Below are 17,523 nucleotides of genomic sequence, written 5' to 3' on the forward strand. Positions count from 1 at the left end.
TGCTGTGTTGGATTGTGTAAATGATTTATTTATAAAACAAAAATTGCCGAATAGTATGAATTAATTAATTATAATTTTATTGTGGCTGTCTCAAGCTTCTAGTTTCATGTAAATATAGCTATAAGTCATTTAGTGCTGCATGTCATGGTTGACATTTTGTGCCTTATTATTGGTTCCAACCTCCATATTTTCATGCTCCATGATTGAGTACTTGTTGAGTTTGAAAATCAAAGATTCTCTCCTTTCAATTTTTCATAATAATACAAGTATTAAAAAAAAGCTTACTTTTTTATTTTTATAGAAATACAATATATTTCACTATATGTAATAAGAATTTATCATAATACTTCAAAAGAGTAAAGTGTGATTTTTGTCCCCGACATTTGAGGTAAGTTCTATTTGTGTTTTAACGTTTAAATCGTCTTATTTGTATCTCTAGCGTTTATAAAAGTGATTCAATGTTATTGTGCAATCAATTATACTAACCGATCAAATTGTATTTTTCAATTATTGTTAGTTAGATGTATTTATTGTTAATTAGATCTCACTTGGATATCTTTGATTTTAATATTGTACTCACTATTTGTGTTTAGGTTCAATTATGTCCCTAAAAAAGTAAATTATGTAAATATTGGAGGGATTAGTTTCAACTTTTGATGAACTATTATTCAGATCATCGGCTCTGTCCCAGACATTTGTATTCTAATTTTAAGAAGAGATTTTTAGAATTCCAACTAAAGTTCATGATATAGAATTGACGGTAGGATAACATTGAATCACTTTTACAAATGTTATGGATATAAATAAGACGATTTAAACATTAGAGATACCAATAAAACATACCTCTAAACATTGGGGACAAAAAAGATATTTTACTATACTTCAAAAATTTAGACCAACTACAAGAGAATTTACCATAGTAGCCAGCAAGATCAAGATTCAAGAACAATCTATTCCCTTCTAGTAACATTTGAAAAGAAAAAGTTCCATCTCAAAGGGCCAACACATGAAAAAGAGTTTTGTAAAGTCTTGGACTTTTCGACCATAATAGCTAACTAATTTTTGTAGTGATGGTTTTTTGAAGTTTTGTAACTCATTATGTTGGTATTTTAATAAAGAGTAGACTAATCGAAAAGGACTAAATGCGGAAAATTCTGACACTCAAAAGTATGAGTGAATTGTCACATTACTCTAGATATATTTGGTTTTTTAAAAAATAATAATAAAAAATAATAATTGATAGTAGACTAATAAAAAAAAGGGTGTTTATGGATCGGATCCGATTTGTATATCTGTGGTGTTTATTCGAATGCGATCTGAAAATTGCGAATATGAATCCAATCCGCACACTAATAAGATCGGATTGCAGATTTTGTGTAAGTATTCGCGTATCCGTAAAAATAAAGAAATAAATAAATAAATATTTTTTATATTTTATTTCAACTAATAATTATGATATATGTTGTATTATTTTAATTTATTATTTAAAAAAAGTATGTTTAATATTATTTTAAGAGTAAACATATTTAAAAGAACAGAAAAAATAAATTTTATTGATTTTTTAATAAAAATAAACTTTTAAAAATATTTTTGTATTTTTGCAAATATATCCGATATCCAATCCGATCCGCAAATGTGTAGATCGAATCGGATCGTATTCATGCTTACAAACTGCAGATATTGGATTCGATTATTTTAATGCGAATTGAATCAAAATTTTGGTCATATCCAATCGATCCAATACGCGTTTATCCCTATTGAAAAGGACTAATTGCTAAAAATTCTGACACTTGAAAGTATGAGTGAACTGCCACATTACTCAAGATATATTCGATCCTTTTAAAAAATAATAACAAAAAATCAAAAAGAAAAAATTTAATTATCATATCGCATATATCCCCAATCAAATGTATATATTGTTATCTTTTGACTTTAAAGAACTTTTATAACAACCAATCCCATCTATAAAACTTACAAAAATAATATACAACTTCAATCATATAATAAAATCTGAAATCTGAAATACCCTAAACCTATCTAAGAATATACTAAAATGGTTCTATGCAAAAGTATAGGACCTATGCTAGAGTAATTAATAAAATCCCCTTCTTTAGTTTCTATACACTAAAAATATAACAATGTATTATTGTTATTTAATTTATTATATTAATTAGGCCACATAATCTGGCAACAATTGTGCAGCAAACCTCTTTGAATTCTGCATACTCTGAAATGCAGCTGAAGAGTGGTGAGGATTTTGAGTGTTGTTAACTGCACCAAACTCATTTGAATGTTGTTCACCACTCATACGATCCAATCTTCTTCCTAGTTGAATGTTCTGGAATGTGTCACAATGTGGAAGACCAAGAGTGAGTGATACACCATTATTGTTACTATGATTATTATTACCTGAGAATCTTGTAAAATTTTCAGCAGCAGCAGCATCAAATCTTGCAATTTCATCAATAGGGTATTGTCCAAATCCACCAATGAAGTTTGTTTGGTTCCCAACATTATTGATGAACGAGTATTCATTGTTGTTATTATTATTATTATTATTGTTTTGGCTATGATGAACAATTTCATTGCTCCTTGGCTTCTTAGGACTACTACCTTGTGTGATTCCATCTAATAATTCTGATGACCCCATGAAGCTGAATCCTGAACTATTATTATTGTTGTTGTTCCTTGAATTTCCACCAATTTGCGAAGTTGGTGTCGAAATTGAAACGTTTTCTTGTTTCGAATTGAAGCTCTTTTTGGTATCAGATTCAGAATTGCTGTCTCGAGGTGGTGAATTTTTAGCATTGTTTGGATCTTCATTGCTCTTGCTTGATTTGTTGTCCTCAGAGACATTGTTGTTGTTACTATTGTTCATATCATGATCCTTCATTTCCTCTAAGTACATTTCCTCCACCATTGGTTTCCAAAGCCTAACTCTTGCATTTATGAACCAATTTGATACCTGATCAATTCATAATAATAATACTATGTTAATGTTCCTAACTTTAAGTTATAATGATCAATTAAGAGATATACAGATAGAAGAAGTTCAATAAGGAACATGTTCTTTACCTGGCTCCTTGTAAGCCCTGTTTGTTTTGCAAGCATGTGTTTGTCTGAATCCTTGGGATAACTGAAAACCAAAAATTCGGTTGTTACTTTCATCACTAAACTTTTAAGCAACAGTCAAGGAATGTGTTTGGATTTGCATATTCTAAGTTCAAAACATATCATAATCAAGGGTTTTATTTAAATAACTTTTGAAAAAGTAAGCTATCACTTCCATTCATAAAAGTTTCGATTGCTGACAAATTTACTCATAAACGAGCAAAAGTAGTAGTTTATTGATCTTTCGTAGATACAAAATTAGTTTCAAATCTAAATATTAGAAGTGAACATCAAATATTTCGTCATAATCAATGAAAATACTGTATCCACTATTCATATCAATCTTTTATGTTAAAATACTGTCGGTTTTTCTGTAAATAAAATTTTGCCAATATAAAAAAATTAGTGATATTTGAAATATTTGTTACTGTATTTTATATTACATCAAAAGGAAATAGATATATAGATAATATATCGAGTTAGAATACGATTATAACTATGTTCAAGAAACATTTCTCATATTAGAATACTTACGGATGAAGAAAATGTTCGAATAGCCAAGCGCGTAGAACGGAAACCGATCTCTCCGGGAGTCCTCTCTGGGGTCTCCAAGCATTGTGATGCATCATTCCCAATTGTTGTATAGCTCTCTGTTGCCTTAGATGATGGTCAACATATTTAAGCCTTGACCCTTCAATTTTGCCTCCACCACCACCAAAGTAGTCCTCTTCACCTAAGCTCTTATTTGCAGCTTTAATTTGTCCAGTTATGGCATCCTTCAAGCACCTAAATTGCTTTGAGATTGTTTGCAATGCAAGGGCAGTGTATGTTCTTGCTGATCCAATCCCAGCTGCTTGCTCAAATGATGATATTACTATCTGCATTTGATTATGGTATTGCCTGTATCTTTGCTCCACCTATTTCATTCAATATAAATAAATAAATAAATTAACCTTTATTTTATTGATTATATTTAAGTAAAGTGAGTGAAATAATTGAGTATAATGGTTGATGCAACATTATATATGATTGTTGGTATATTTAAGTTAAATTCCATATCATCAAGTATGAGTTAAGTTTTATTTTGGTCTCTGAGATTGACGAGTTGTATTAAGTTAGTTTCTGACTACTTTTCAATTGTTATAATTTGGTTTTTAAATTAAAAAAATGCACCAATATAGTCCCTCGTGTATTTTTTGTCACCAAAACTCAGTTAAAAAGGAGTTTAAAAGTTCTGCGTTACATTTGTACACTTTTTAAATCTGAGAACCAAATTGTAGCAATTGAAAAATCAATGACTAAATTGATACACCTCGTCAATCTCAGAGACTAAAGTGGAACTTAACTACTCAATCAAATATATATAAAAAAAATTAATTCATGTCATGACTATATGGTATTAGACCATAATGTTTCATTTAATTTGTTAACTAACATATTAGTCAAAATTGTTTGTCACAAACGTGAGAATTTACCAATGTTCAATGAGAAGAGTTACATAGGTTACAAATGAATGAATTTTACTAGTTCATCCAAATGTTAAAAATATCATTAGCATATGTAGTAATTTTGAATGTAATTATTTTACCTTTTAAGGCATTTTGTTTCATATATATACCACTTTCAAAGCAACATAAGATAAAAATATTATTTTTGTACTAAACATTTGAAGTAAGTATTAATATTATTTCTAACTTTTTCTTTCTTATTCGTATCTCAGATGTTTTAAAAGTGACTTAATTAATTCACTATTAACTCAATTAAAAATTACTAATGTACATAGTAATATATATATAGTAAATGTTGAATCTGATAAATTTCTATTGCATTACTACTATTGTGTTATAAATTAAAAAAATAGAAAAAAAATTAACTCAAAATTTTTTAGCATATTATTGCTCTTTCTACTAAATTGCATAAAAAAATTAGTTTGAGAAGATATGCATCCTTTTTTATAATTTTACCCTAAAACATACATTCCAATGCAAGTTTAACTAAATTACCCGCATTAAAAAAAAAAAAAAAACAAGAATTCACCATATACATACACCAATAATTTCAACATCAACACTTAACACTTTCTTTTTATTCTTTCTTCCACTTTGTATATATCTATGATTATGTAAAAAGTACAAACACCAGCAATTTGTCATTTTGTATTACTAAATGACAAATGTTTGATGGGATGTAAGTCAAGAATACTATTCAGTTTCTTAATTAATATAACTGTGATTAAGTTTCATTAGAATAATAATACGGATTCATGAATACTCCTTCTCTTTAATTTTTTAAATTTTTAAAAATTAAAAAAATAGTACAACTATATATCTTTAAATCAATATATTTCGCTTAATTAATTTAAAGATATTCTAAATTTTCACTTTATCAAATAGAAAAAAAATCAAAAAAATATTTTACGACAAATAATTAGATAATAAAAAATTATATACACGTGTCTTTATAAAAGTTAATAATTAAAAATTATTAAATAATAATTTAGTTAAATATATTAAATTATTTAATAATTTTTAATTAATAATTTCATACGAAAATAACTAAAATTGAATAATTATTAATTAACAATTAAACTCTTTATAAAAAAAATTAAAAATTATTTTCTTAACCTAATGGAAACCAAATTAATTTTGATTAATAAAACCTATGAGCGCAAGGTTTACAAATCATATGTACGGGGAAAATTTAAGTATAGTTAACTTTATGTGAAGTTAATAATTAAGAGTCATTAAATAAAAATTTAGTTAAATCAGATAAATTATCTAATAACTATCAATTATCATTAACTTTATGTAAAGTCGACTACACCTGAATTTCGACCGATAAATATATACTTATTTCATATCGTCAAACAAAACCTTTGTGTATTTATTCAAACAAAAACAAACAACTAAAAATTAAAAAAATAATTAAATAATTGAAGTACCTCATCAAGCATGGTGATTAACTTTGCTTTCTTCATCTGAATTTCTTGTCTCTCTGTGGTTGATAACTCAGCACAACGCTTCTCACTTCCTTCACCAACCGAACCATCTCCGCCACTATTACCACCGTTTGATGAAGATTCTCCGACACCAACCTTAGCCTTCTCAAAACTCTTCTTCTTCATATTATTATTATTATTAACATCGTTGTTATTATTAACATTCACAACCTCTTCTAGAAGCTCTTGTGTGGCCCTCAAGTACTTTGAATTCAATAACACACTCTGAATTCCCGAAACACCGCCTCCACCGTTGGTAACCCCGGAAGCAGAAGACGGGGACCCACCGGAGACTCGAACCTCGTCCCCCGACATAGCTGGAAGGCTTAGAGAGAGTCCTTGTGTGGCGCGTGTAGCATCACGCGCCGCAGTAGTAGGGTCAATTGTGTTCCAAAGGTTGTAGTGCCCTCGCGGCGCGTAACCATGCAGGGCAACCGAGACATCATGGTGGCCGTGCATGTGCTCGGCCGCGAGAGGCACACCAAGGAACTGTTGTGATAGCGGCGCGTGAGATGCGAGGGAGGAGTTTCCGGCGGCAGCGAGAGAGTTGAGAAGCATAAGGTTTCCGCCGTGTGGTGGCGGAGGCGGCGGCGTGTCGGAGAATTGTATGTACCCGGGGTTCATGAGGACAAGAGTTTGAAGGCCGCCATCAACACCACCACCTTGAATTTCCGAATTACCATGAAAATATGTCGCCATAGATTTCTCAAAAATTTCTTTTTTAATCTTTGATTTTTGTTACTTCTTCACACTGAAAAAAAAAAAGGACTATAGAAAACGTTAGTTAATGTTCACATACCACTAAATATTTATAAGAAATTAAAATATTATGATGTAAAAATTTTTACACTGTAATTAAATAAAAAAATTATAATACAAAATTTTAATTCTCTTAAATAATTATATAAATATGAAAATTTAATTAAAATACAACAAATTAAACACATCACAATTCAGCAATAAAGAAACAACACAAGAAATTATTAAACCTTATCACTATGAATAAGGTTTATGATTGATTAAACTCATAATTTAAAAAAATAAAATAAAAATTGAGTTTGCTTACTTTATAAAATTTAATTAATATCTAGTAATAAAGTCATTTTATTATTTTTCCATTATTAAATTAAATATACTCTTATCTATACTTGTGTGGTGGTTGAGTAAGTTCGTTGTACCTTTCAGCCTTGTGGATCAGCCCATCAAATTAAACAACTCTCAGATTTTGATGAAGCTAATAAAGAATTCTCCTCCGTCTTCCACAAAATTAAAGAACTAAGTACTCTCAGAAAAATAAACTGTAAATAAAGAAGAAGAAGAAATTAATTAGCTAAGTACATACACAAGGATCCAATATTTTTTTTATTAGTGCAAAACCTAACTAACATATACATATTCATTATCCCCAAATTTGGTTTACTAGAGGAAGAAGAAAGAGTAGAAAGAGGTTACTATATATATATAATAAGAAATGGGAGGTAGAAGAAAAATAAAAGAGGGAAGAATTGAATATGTATATATATATGAAATTAATGATATGATGATATAATATAGGTACCTATATATGTGATATGAGGGAAATTGGATTGTGCACGTGCTTCATGGATCATGTATTTGAGTATTTTGTGCACTGCAAAGGAAAGAAACTAAGGATTATATTTTCAATTACACAGAGAGAAAGAGAAACATGGACAACCACAACACGCACACTTAGTCTCACCCACCATAGCAAAATTATATCAAAATAAATATGATACACATATGCTATATATATGTAGCTCCTAGCTAGATATATATAGATTTGAATTCATCAAATTAAAATCAAAATTAAAACCAATAATAATATTACTATATATACCTGGCCTATATCATCATCAATAATAAGAAGTGTGTGTTATTGTTATGAATTATGATATGAATATGAATTTGATATATCTTAGCATGCAAAGGAGAAAGCTCTATCTCAAGCTCAAAGTGGAAAAGAGAGAGAGAGAGAGAGAGAGTTTAAAGTGAGAGATAGGTTTTAAAAAAAGACTTGGGAGAAAAAGATACCAATCTTTGTTCACCTCATTATCCACTCAATTATATATACCCATTTTTTATTGAAAAAAAAAGAATATTTAGAAGAAGAAAAAGAAGAACAATAAGGAATATTTGAGATTATTCTGGGTTTAATGGGATATAAGGAAAAAAAAATCAGAGAATATAATAATTATGTGTGAAGAATGAAGTAGTGAACTTGTACATACATATAACATAGTTATCTCCTTATCTTTCTATGTGATTTTTTTTTTCCTTTTTTTTTTATTTGGAAGAAGTACCTGCGAATAGATCAAATAAACAGATGATGAACTTGTTTGTGTCTTTTTATAATTTGATTTGATTTGTATCTGATGCACCCAAACAAAAACACTTACTATTCATGAGCAACAAAGAACTTTTGAAGGGCGAAAGAGAAAGAGAGAAAGAAAGAAAGAAAAAAAAATAAAAATTAAATGGGCCTGCAAAGAAATCTTGTGTATCTATATATAAAAAAAGTATGTATTAAAAAAATAGAAAAAAAAATTAAATAATTTAGAGAAGATACAAACAGCTGAAAAACGAGGAAACGTCTCCTTCTTCAAAGCATAGGTTAATTAACTTATTTGTTAATAATAAAAAATAAAATAAAATAAAAAAAGAATAAAGACGAAGGAAGGTGACGATGGACAAGAAGCGGGTGGAGGAATCTGATTGCTCATTTCTCCATTAAATATCTTCTTGTCGTTTTCACAATTTCCATGGCTTTTTCTTTTTCCTTTTTCAACTTATTATATTATTACTACTATATATATTTATATTAATTAATTTTTTGTGGTTGGATATATGGCTGCTGAGTTTGTAGATAAAGCAAATTAAATTCCTGACGAGTATAAGAGCCAACCACCATGACACCAATTTTAATGCCTCCAAACTCCAAAGGCTGAAAATTATTTATATTCATAAATAATCTTTTTGCAGATATAAAATACAGTAATTAATTAATTAATTAATTAATTAATTAATAGATCTATATATATAGGCCTATTAAATAAGTAATTAATTCATATAGCCTGGAATTTAAGACTTACATTATTTTCTATGACCTAATTTTATTTTTATATTAATTATTTAAATGTACTATTACATCATATAATTAATCTTAGTATTTCTCTATTTGGTACTTTCTGTTTAATTAGTTATTTTTCGGTATATTTTTCTTTACACAAAGTTGTGGAAAATCTAATTTCATTTCCTAGGTTTTAATAACACCACAAATATTTGTAAGTATATTTTATTATTATTGTTGAAAAATGTTAATTTAATAACCACAACTCATCAAGTAATAATTAACAACAATAAAAAATGTTAAAATTATCTCCATCATTATCCTTTAATAAAATTCAATTATGTATGTGGACAATATTAACTTACTTTCCATTATTCCATATAAATTTGTGACTCTAATTAATCTTTTCCTTTATGGGGAATGTATGAGATAATAATGAATATCCAAAAGAGAAAATTACCTATATATATTTTGTTGCTATATATCTTGTGAATTTAGCAAATCAGAGAAAATTAAAAGCAATTATTGTAAAAAAAGAGAAAAAGGGAAAGAGAGTTATAAAAGTAAAGGGTCCCAATCAAGTGCATGTATGATGTGTATGCAAATAATGACCCTTCAATAATGTGGTCCTACCTTGCATTTCATGCATCAGACCTGTATCAAGCATCACCACATACATCGCATTAAATAAATTATTAATTTTCATATCAACAATTTAATTTAGTAATTTATTATTACTTCTATTACGTATATTTATTTCTTGCTTTTTATTTATTTATTTTTTAAAAAAGAAGAACTAATTTCAAAGTCTTTGATTTCCTTCTTCATTCTTCCTAAACAATTCTTGATCACACTCAAAGGATAACTTAGATTAATGAAGGATTAATAATAATAATTATCATTATTGACAAGAAAAGAAAGTGACTAACAAATAAATAATTAGTGTACTAACCCTTTCAAGGGTATGAATGAGGCAATCTCATCATTTGCATGGAAAGACAGAGAATAATTAATTAATTAACCATATTAAATTAAAATAAAAATTATGAAAATCTAGAGGGCCATTTTCTAATACATATCCAAGTCCTTAAAAGCTCTCAATCACCATCAGTAACTATTATTGTGTAAGAATGTGTGCAGTGACAAAGATTTTAGGACTATAACATTTTCGAAGTTTGGGGACATTCATTAGTATAGGGTATATATATATATTTATATATTATAGCTAGGGGAAAAAAATTAAGAAAAGAAAAAAAAAAGTGCACGGTAGTTGCTATTAATAATATACTATATAGAGTTGGTTTTGTATGAATGATACCTTTTAGTAATGAAGATGCATGTCATTCTCCTAAGAGATCAATGTCAATAGTATTTATTTCATTACTATACTTTCACTTTGGATTCTTTCATGAAAACTCATTGGAACTTTTTGTTCTCACTCAACCACAAATTAACAAACTGGAAATAATATTCACAGGTACCTACTATAATATATATAAGTATATATAGATATATATAGCACATTGGATCTATCAATTGGACACATGTATAAACAAGAGCAAAAGGGTGTACTCATCATATTGTTACTAATGAATATTCAAATGTCAGTAGAGAAGCATATATACATAGTTTTCATGGGTGTACTTGAATGTACAAAACATGATCAAGTATCTTACATAATAGTATAACTGAGTAATTGAGATATATTGGTTCTTTTCTTTTCTTAAAAAAAAGCCTACTACTGGAGGTTTATTTATTAGACGCCGGCTATACATATAACTATTTTTTGTTTATAAATTATACAAATTGGTCTAAGTTTAAAAAAAAAAAAGTGTACCACTCTTTTAAATTGAGCGTCCAACGCACGCGCCTTATAACAACACGTTCATTATGCCGCAATCTTTTTCTTTTTTTTCAATCAAAATGCAAACCGTCAAGATTCAAGTGACATTCGAAACAAACTACGATTCTGCGAAGAATAGAAGAAATCAAGAAGAAAAGATACAAATCTCCATAAAAAATCACCAGAAAAAACGAAGAAACATTATTCAAGGTACTGTTTTACTGTTTTTCTAGATTTTTTTCTAAATTGTCTCTGTCATGTGCTTCATCCTTAACCAGCAAAACATTAAAAGATTTCAAGAAGAAATATACTATCTCCTCCCTGATATTGGGTGTACTTCTTAAATTCTTTGGGTGTATCTCTGTAATCTTTTGGGTGTATTTTTGTAATCATTTGGTTTATTTCTCTGTAACCGTTTGGATGTATTTTTGTAATCCTTTGAGTGTATTTTTGTAATCCTTTGGGTGTATTTCTAAAGATCCATTATCTTCAAAACAATTTAAAAACTTGATTTCATAAACCATGAAAATCGAAAAAAACAGAAAGAGATCGAAGGCAAAGAGAGAACGCACGAAGGAGATCGAACAAATTTGGCAAGAAACTCGAAAAAGAAAATGAAATCTTTTGAAAAATGGAAGTTATATATTCACACATTAATTAATTTGGATTGATTTAAAAGTTTGTTAAAGAGGCATGTAACATAAGCAGCGCGTTTAGTAGTTTCGTTTTTTTCAGTCTTGTAAAGCTTGTAAGTGCAAAACACTTGTATGTAGAGATTAATCCTATTTACTGTTAGAGTTTAACTAGAAAATTAACTTTTTTCAATGAATATTAGTTATTGTTTTAAATTATAAATCTTAAATTTTAAATTAAATCTTAAAGTCTATATATATATATATATATACATATATATATATCCTAAATTCTAAATATAAACCTTAAATTCTCTAAAAATAGAAGTTAAAAAATAATATTACAATAAAAAATTTGACTAATATTAACTACTACTTAAAGATTATTTTTCTATATTTCTTTTTTTAATTATCTTTTATCATGAAAAATTTGACCAAGTAGTGCTGCTTTATGATTATTTAAAGCTTTAAATATTAATTAATAATAACTAATTCTAATTAAATTCTATGCAGCTTCTCCTAAGGAAAGTGTATTATATATTTCTTTGTTGAGTTCATCTAGAGAGCTATTTTTTTCGGTTAATATCAATTAATTTTTGAAATTATCTTTTTATTTTAAATTTTAAGTTCTTTAATTTTCCTAACTTTTAAATTCTAATCCTAAATCATAAATTATAAAAAAATAAATGTTAAGAAAATAATTTTATAATTAAAAAGTTGGCTAATATTATTGACTAAATAAAAATTAATTTCTATACTTATTCTTATTTATTATATATTTAATTACTCACATTAACTGTGTTTAGAGAAAATAAACACAAAATAGAAATATGGTTGGTCAACAAAAGAATATAATTTATAATGGGTATAAAGTTTTGCTAATTATACTCTAAATTAGTAAAAATTTTAAATAAGTTACTGATAGGATATCCAATATATTAAAAGCATCAAATATTTTAAATTTTATTCCATAAATTAATATGTCTCTTTTTTTTTATAGAATATTGAGTAGAAAAATCCAAATCCACAAGTATATGCTTACATGAAAATTTATGTGATAGTTGAGAGTACTATGTACATGGTTTATTATTTTGATGTGAGATAGAGATAAAAGAGAAAGAAACTTGGAAGGCTCAAATTCCTCACTTTGGATTTAGCAATCAATCTATCAATCATGCTGTATAATTGGGTGCATGTCCCTTACTATGTGATTTAGGAAAAGTAAATGTAAAACCATTATAGAACCCTAGAATCTAACAAGGTGGAAGTTATCATGATGATGATGGTGACATGGAATTCAATTACTTTGGATATTGTACATATGATATTTCCTAAGAGCTACTAATACATTAGCCATGGCTATTAGTAACATTTATTATTGACCGAATTCCTGATAATTATTTTAAAATAATTATGAGGTCTTTGATAAAAAAATATCTAATTTGATTTTTGATTATTTTTTGGAATTGATTAGTTCCTATACAAAAAAAATAATATTAATTTTTTTTTGTACAAAGGGCTAATCAATCCTATAAAAATAAAGTTTAGGAGTCTGATTGAATATTTTTTTAAGGATCTCGTTGTCTTTTAAAATAATTATCAGAGACTGTTTAGGATTTTTTCTCTTTATTATTAAACAAAATAATTAATTAATTAATTAATTATAATAAAGTGCCCTAATTTTAGCTATCTAATCAATAGATCATCTAATATTTTATTTAACCAACTTTTTTTTTATACATACATAATACATTTGTGTATGTATGTATGTGTGCTCCATATCTATTTTCAATGTTGTTATCATGGAATTGTTGTCCATTATACTTCAATTTCTTTTAAGAAGAAAATGACTTGTAAAGAAGCAAACACTTTTAGTAAGACAGACACAAAAAAAAAACTTTTAATAAGAAAAAAATATTGTTTAATATAAGATTTTCAGCAACAATTTCTAGTTAGTATGTGACAATATACGTGGCCAGGATAAGAGAATGCAAAAGGTGTAGAAATAGCACCAAGTATATAATAACTCATATGCTTCAATTCAATCATCAAAACTAGGATCTAGCAAGTTCCATCATCAGGGAAAAAAATATATAACAAAATTATATTACCAATGCATACCGACGAATATTTTTATTCAAAATTTTCAAATCAGGGACCAATTTTGATGAGTAGGGTTACATGTCTAAATTATTTTGAATTTTATAATAAGAAGCATGTGGTGTATATATAATTAATTATATATATAACCTTTGAGAAATCAAAACAAAAAATAATGGCGCTATATAGAAATTGAATTTCAAAATTTCGTTTCGCTATCAAATAATAAATTCAAAATTCAGCAGCATTGAAGTATATCTACATACAACATATATTATAGTAGTGTGGCCATGAGATTGTTTTTTTTTCCCCACTATAGGGGTGGCATAGAGTAATTATTATTAGGGTAAAATATATTTTTTGTTTTTAAAATATGGTAAAAATTAAAAAAATATTTTTAAGTTTTATTTTGTTTTAATTTTGTTTTTAAAATTTTTGATTTGTATCAAATATATTTTTAATGGTTAAATTTTCAAAAAATTTACGACCAATCTAACAATAATGCATGACAATTATGCTTAATTTATTTGTGTTGAGAGTTGTTCTTAAGAAATTGTTATTTAGTTGGTCTTAAATTTTTTTAAAATTAGCCGTCAGATATATATTTGATACAATCGAAAATTTATGAAATAAAATTAAAATAAAATACTTAAGAATATTTTTAAAATTTTTGTAAAATTTTAAAAATAAAAAATATATTTTTATCTTTATTATTATTATTATTATTATTATTATTATTATTATTATTATTTAAAGGGTGGACCCATGCTTTTAAATAACTAGAAAACAAAATAAAAAGAAGACGAGTGTTGAGGGTGCAATGTTTTCTTGGGATATGATCTATCTCCAATTTGTGATTCTCTTTGGTGGAAGAAAGAAAGAATACCCTTTTGGAGACGCAAACTATTATTATTGGCTTTGGATCATGACTTGGGGTCTCAGCAGAATTGAGTAAAAGACCAAAGTAGAGTACAAAAGAACCCTAATATTGCTACAAAAGTTATGGGTCCCATAATGCACCTACTTATAACCTCTAACCCCACTCCTATTCTTATATGCTCTTCTTCTTCTCCATTTCCACACCACATGTGAAGAATATTAGCTCTTACTTAACTTGTATACTTCATCACTTAACCAAACTATAGTTAAAAGATTGGTAACTAAACCATAGTTAATGACCGGTTTGACTCGATCGATTGATTGAACCGAAAGACTCGACCGGTCTAACCAAAAATTCGATAAATCAATCATCAATTAGCTAGTTTAAATTGTTAATTGAACTAAATTCTGTCAATTCAATTGAATTTGATCAAACTCACAAAAAAAAGTGAAATAATTGCTCTATTATTGTCTTAAAATGAGTTAAACACAATTTTAAAAAATGTTAATGTATTAAAATTGAAAAATTTTAAGAACTTAACTTTTAATTAATCAATTTTAGGATTTAGATTATAATTTAATATGCAAGATTAAAAATTTATAATTTAAAATTTAAAATAAATAAAATAATTTATAAAAAATTAATATATATTAACTGAAAAAATTAATTTCCTAGGATCACTCATTAAAATTGTGTATATACTCCACAACAATGTCATCTTGTAATTAGTTAAAGTATTATATCTATTTTATATATATCAATTACAATAAATCTATATTAGGGTTTTAAAGGATAAAATAAAAAAAATCCAAAAGACTTCAGTCCCTCAAAATTATCACCCAATTTTCTGAGTGCATGGCTACCTTTTTTGCCATTGACTGTGATGATGAGTTTGATCACTGTCACTGTATATTTGAGGGTCCAAATATTCGAAGTCAAGATACTATATCTGATATATAGATTGCCATGGACATGGTCAAGTTCATTGAACTTCATCTTTTGCTATTGTTTTCACTTGTCCTTCCTTTGTCGCCCTCACCCTTGTGCCTTTGTTTTTAATTGTGGTGACAAAAACATGTTTGATTATTACTCAAACTCAAAAACATTATACAGCCAAAGCAGATAAATAATGAATAATGTTACGCATTTAAATTTTTTTATTAATTAAGTTGGTTTAATATCAATAAAAATCAAATATGAATCGCATTATTCTAAGTCTTATTATATAATTTGGTTGGACTTGATTTATAAAAAAATTTGGATATGAGTAGCATTACTCATAAATAATTGTTACAATATGAGAAGTTTATCTCATATATATATATATATATATATATATATATAATTAATTAGTATTCGTACACTAAATAGTAAACACCATTGACACTCATAAAAAAATATAATTATTATTAATTAATTACGTATTTCATTTATTTAAAAAAAAGGAAAATAAGGCCAAGTTCGGTTATGAAATATTATATGCTTGCTAAATAATAAAAAACATTCAACTTGTTCTTATTTTTTAGTATTTTTGTCTATATTCAATTTTAATTGTTCAAATTGAAAGCAACATTGTCGTTATATTATCAAGCTCTTGTCATTTTTTATTGTTTTCATCTTCGTTCTCCTTCATCTTTATTCTTCTAATTAAACCATTGTAAATTTTTCATATAGCATTTTGATTTAGTGTTTGATTGAGGTTTTTACAGTATTTGATTTGTGAATTTATTAGCCTTTAATTTTTTTAGTTTATTAGGGTTTGGTTTGTGGTTAAGTTGGGTTTGATCAATAATGCGAAATAAATTTTGATAAGAAATTTATTTGAGTTTGATCAATAATGTAAATTATGAGTTTGATGGTAGGTTTTCTAAATGTATGATTTTCTATGTATATATGTTAAAATTTGTTTTTTGAGTTTTATTGGGCTTCAATTGAGGATTTAGTTGGAATTTAATTATTCAAAATTTTGTTAGAAGGTTTTGTAGGGTTTGATTTGTGGGTTTATTAGTGTTTGCTTAGAAATTTTGTTGGGTTAATCAATAATAATGTAAATGATGAGTTTATTACATCTTGATAGGAGGTTTAATTAGAAAGTTTTGTAGAGGATTTTTAAAGATTTTTTATCTGTGAATTTGTTAGTGCTTAATTGATAATTTTGTTGGATTTCATCAGTACAAATTATGAATTTGATAATAGATTTTTAGGAGATTTATTTGTGAGTTTGTTAATTAGGGTTTAGTGTCTAGTTTTATTATGTTTTCATAGGAGGTCTGATTGGATTTTTATTTTTTATTTTTTAAATTTGATTTTGATTTGATTTAAAGAGAGATTTGAAAAACGAGTGTGGTTTGAAAAATAAATTTATTTTTAACTGAATATATATTATTTTAGTATATCTTATACATTTTTATACTGGTATTAAAATGGTGTCAATTAAAAAAATGTTTACTCAGCGGAATTGTGAACTTTTTAGTATCTATCACTCATAATACTTAGATTTAATGATTGAATAAGAGTCTAAATAAAATAGCTAGGGACACTAATAATTATTATATTGTGCCGTAGTTCTAACTTTAGTTAAGTATTATTAAATCTTGAATCTTGATAACAGGTATTCAATGGATTCAATATCTGCCATTAACTCACTATAATAGAGTAGTTTAGGGTTATATAATTCTGTTTGTTGATTATAAATATTTATTTTTGCAGATAGATGAAGAAATTCATAGTTTCTATTTTTTATCATGGTGGATATTTTGTAAAGGGTAACAAGTGAATTTTTCTATATATTGATAAAAAAAAGTTAACAAATTCTTTAAGATGGATATTAACCTGCTTTTTTGACCTGCAAACTCTATTTGAAGGTTTAGA

The 17,523-nt window shown here is 26.8% G+C and overlaps 1 protein-coding gene across 9 annotated transcripts; it reads right to left on the bottom strand.

Moving 5' to 3' along the window:
• Positions 1–1,863: 1,863 nt before the first annotated feature.
• Positions 1,864–8,912, bottom strand: LOC112757760 (BEL1-like homeodomain protein 1). Of its 9 annotated transcripts, none has more exons than XM_072206473.1 (8): positions 8,527–8,830; positions 8,359–8,430; positions 7,668–7,739; positions 7,288–7,407; positions 6,053–6,877; positions 3,646–4,028; positions 3,076–3,136; positions 1,864–2,965 (listed from the first exon to the last, which is right to left on the bottom strand). In XM_072206473.1, the coding sequence occupies exons 5-8, from the start codon at positions 6,806–6,808 to the stop codon at positions 2,171–2,173; spliced, it is 1,995 nt and encodes a 664-aa protein (XP_072062574.1). In that variant the 5' UTR covers positions 6,809–6,877; positions 7,288–7,407; positions 7,668–7,739; positions 8,359–8,430; positions 8,527–8,830; the 3' UTR covers positions 1,864–2,170. The 9 variants fall into 9 exon arrangements, with proteins under 9 accessions (XP_072062574.1, XP_072062579.1, XP_025662105.1 ...); XM_072206478.1 differs by having other exon boundaries at positions 6,053–6,860; positions 8,527–8,825; XM_025806320.2 differs by lacking the exon at positions 8,359–8,430 and having other exon boundaries at positions 8,431–8,912.
• Between the last annotated feature and the right edge of the window lie 8,611 nt (positions 8,913–17,523).

This window comes from Arachis hypogaea, chromosome 2 (genome assembly GCF_003086295.3).
Source record: "Arachis hypogaea cultivar Tifrunner chromosome 2, arahy.Tifrunner.gnm2.J5K5, whole genome shotgun sequence".
Lineage (NCBI taxonomy): Eukaryota > Viridiplantae > Streptophyta > Magnoliopsida > Fabales > Fabaceae > Arachis > Arachis hypogaea.

Excerpts from the sequence above, each read along its gene's own strand:
- LOC112757760 (XM_025806320.2), bottom strand. The coding sequence starts at position 6,808 with ATGGCGACATATTTTCATGGTAATTCGGAAATTCAAGGTGGTGGTGTT. Across the intron at positions 3,137-3,645 it reads TTCGAACATTTTCTTCATCC|TTATCCCAAGGATTCAGACA; the intron begins GTAAGTATTCTA and ends TTTGGTTTTCAG. Across the intron at positions 2,966-3,075 it reads CAGGGCTTACAAGGAGCCAG|GTATCAAATTGGTTCATAAA; the intron begins GTAAAGAACATG and ends TGAATTGATCAG.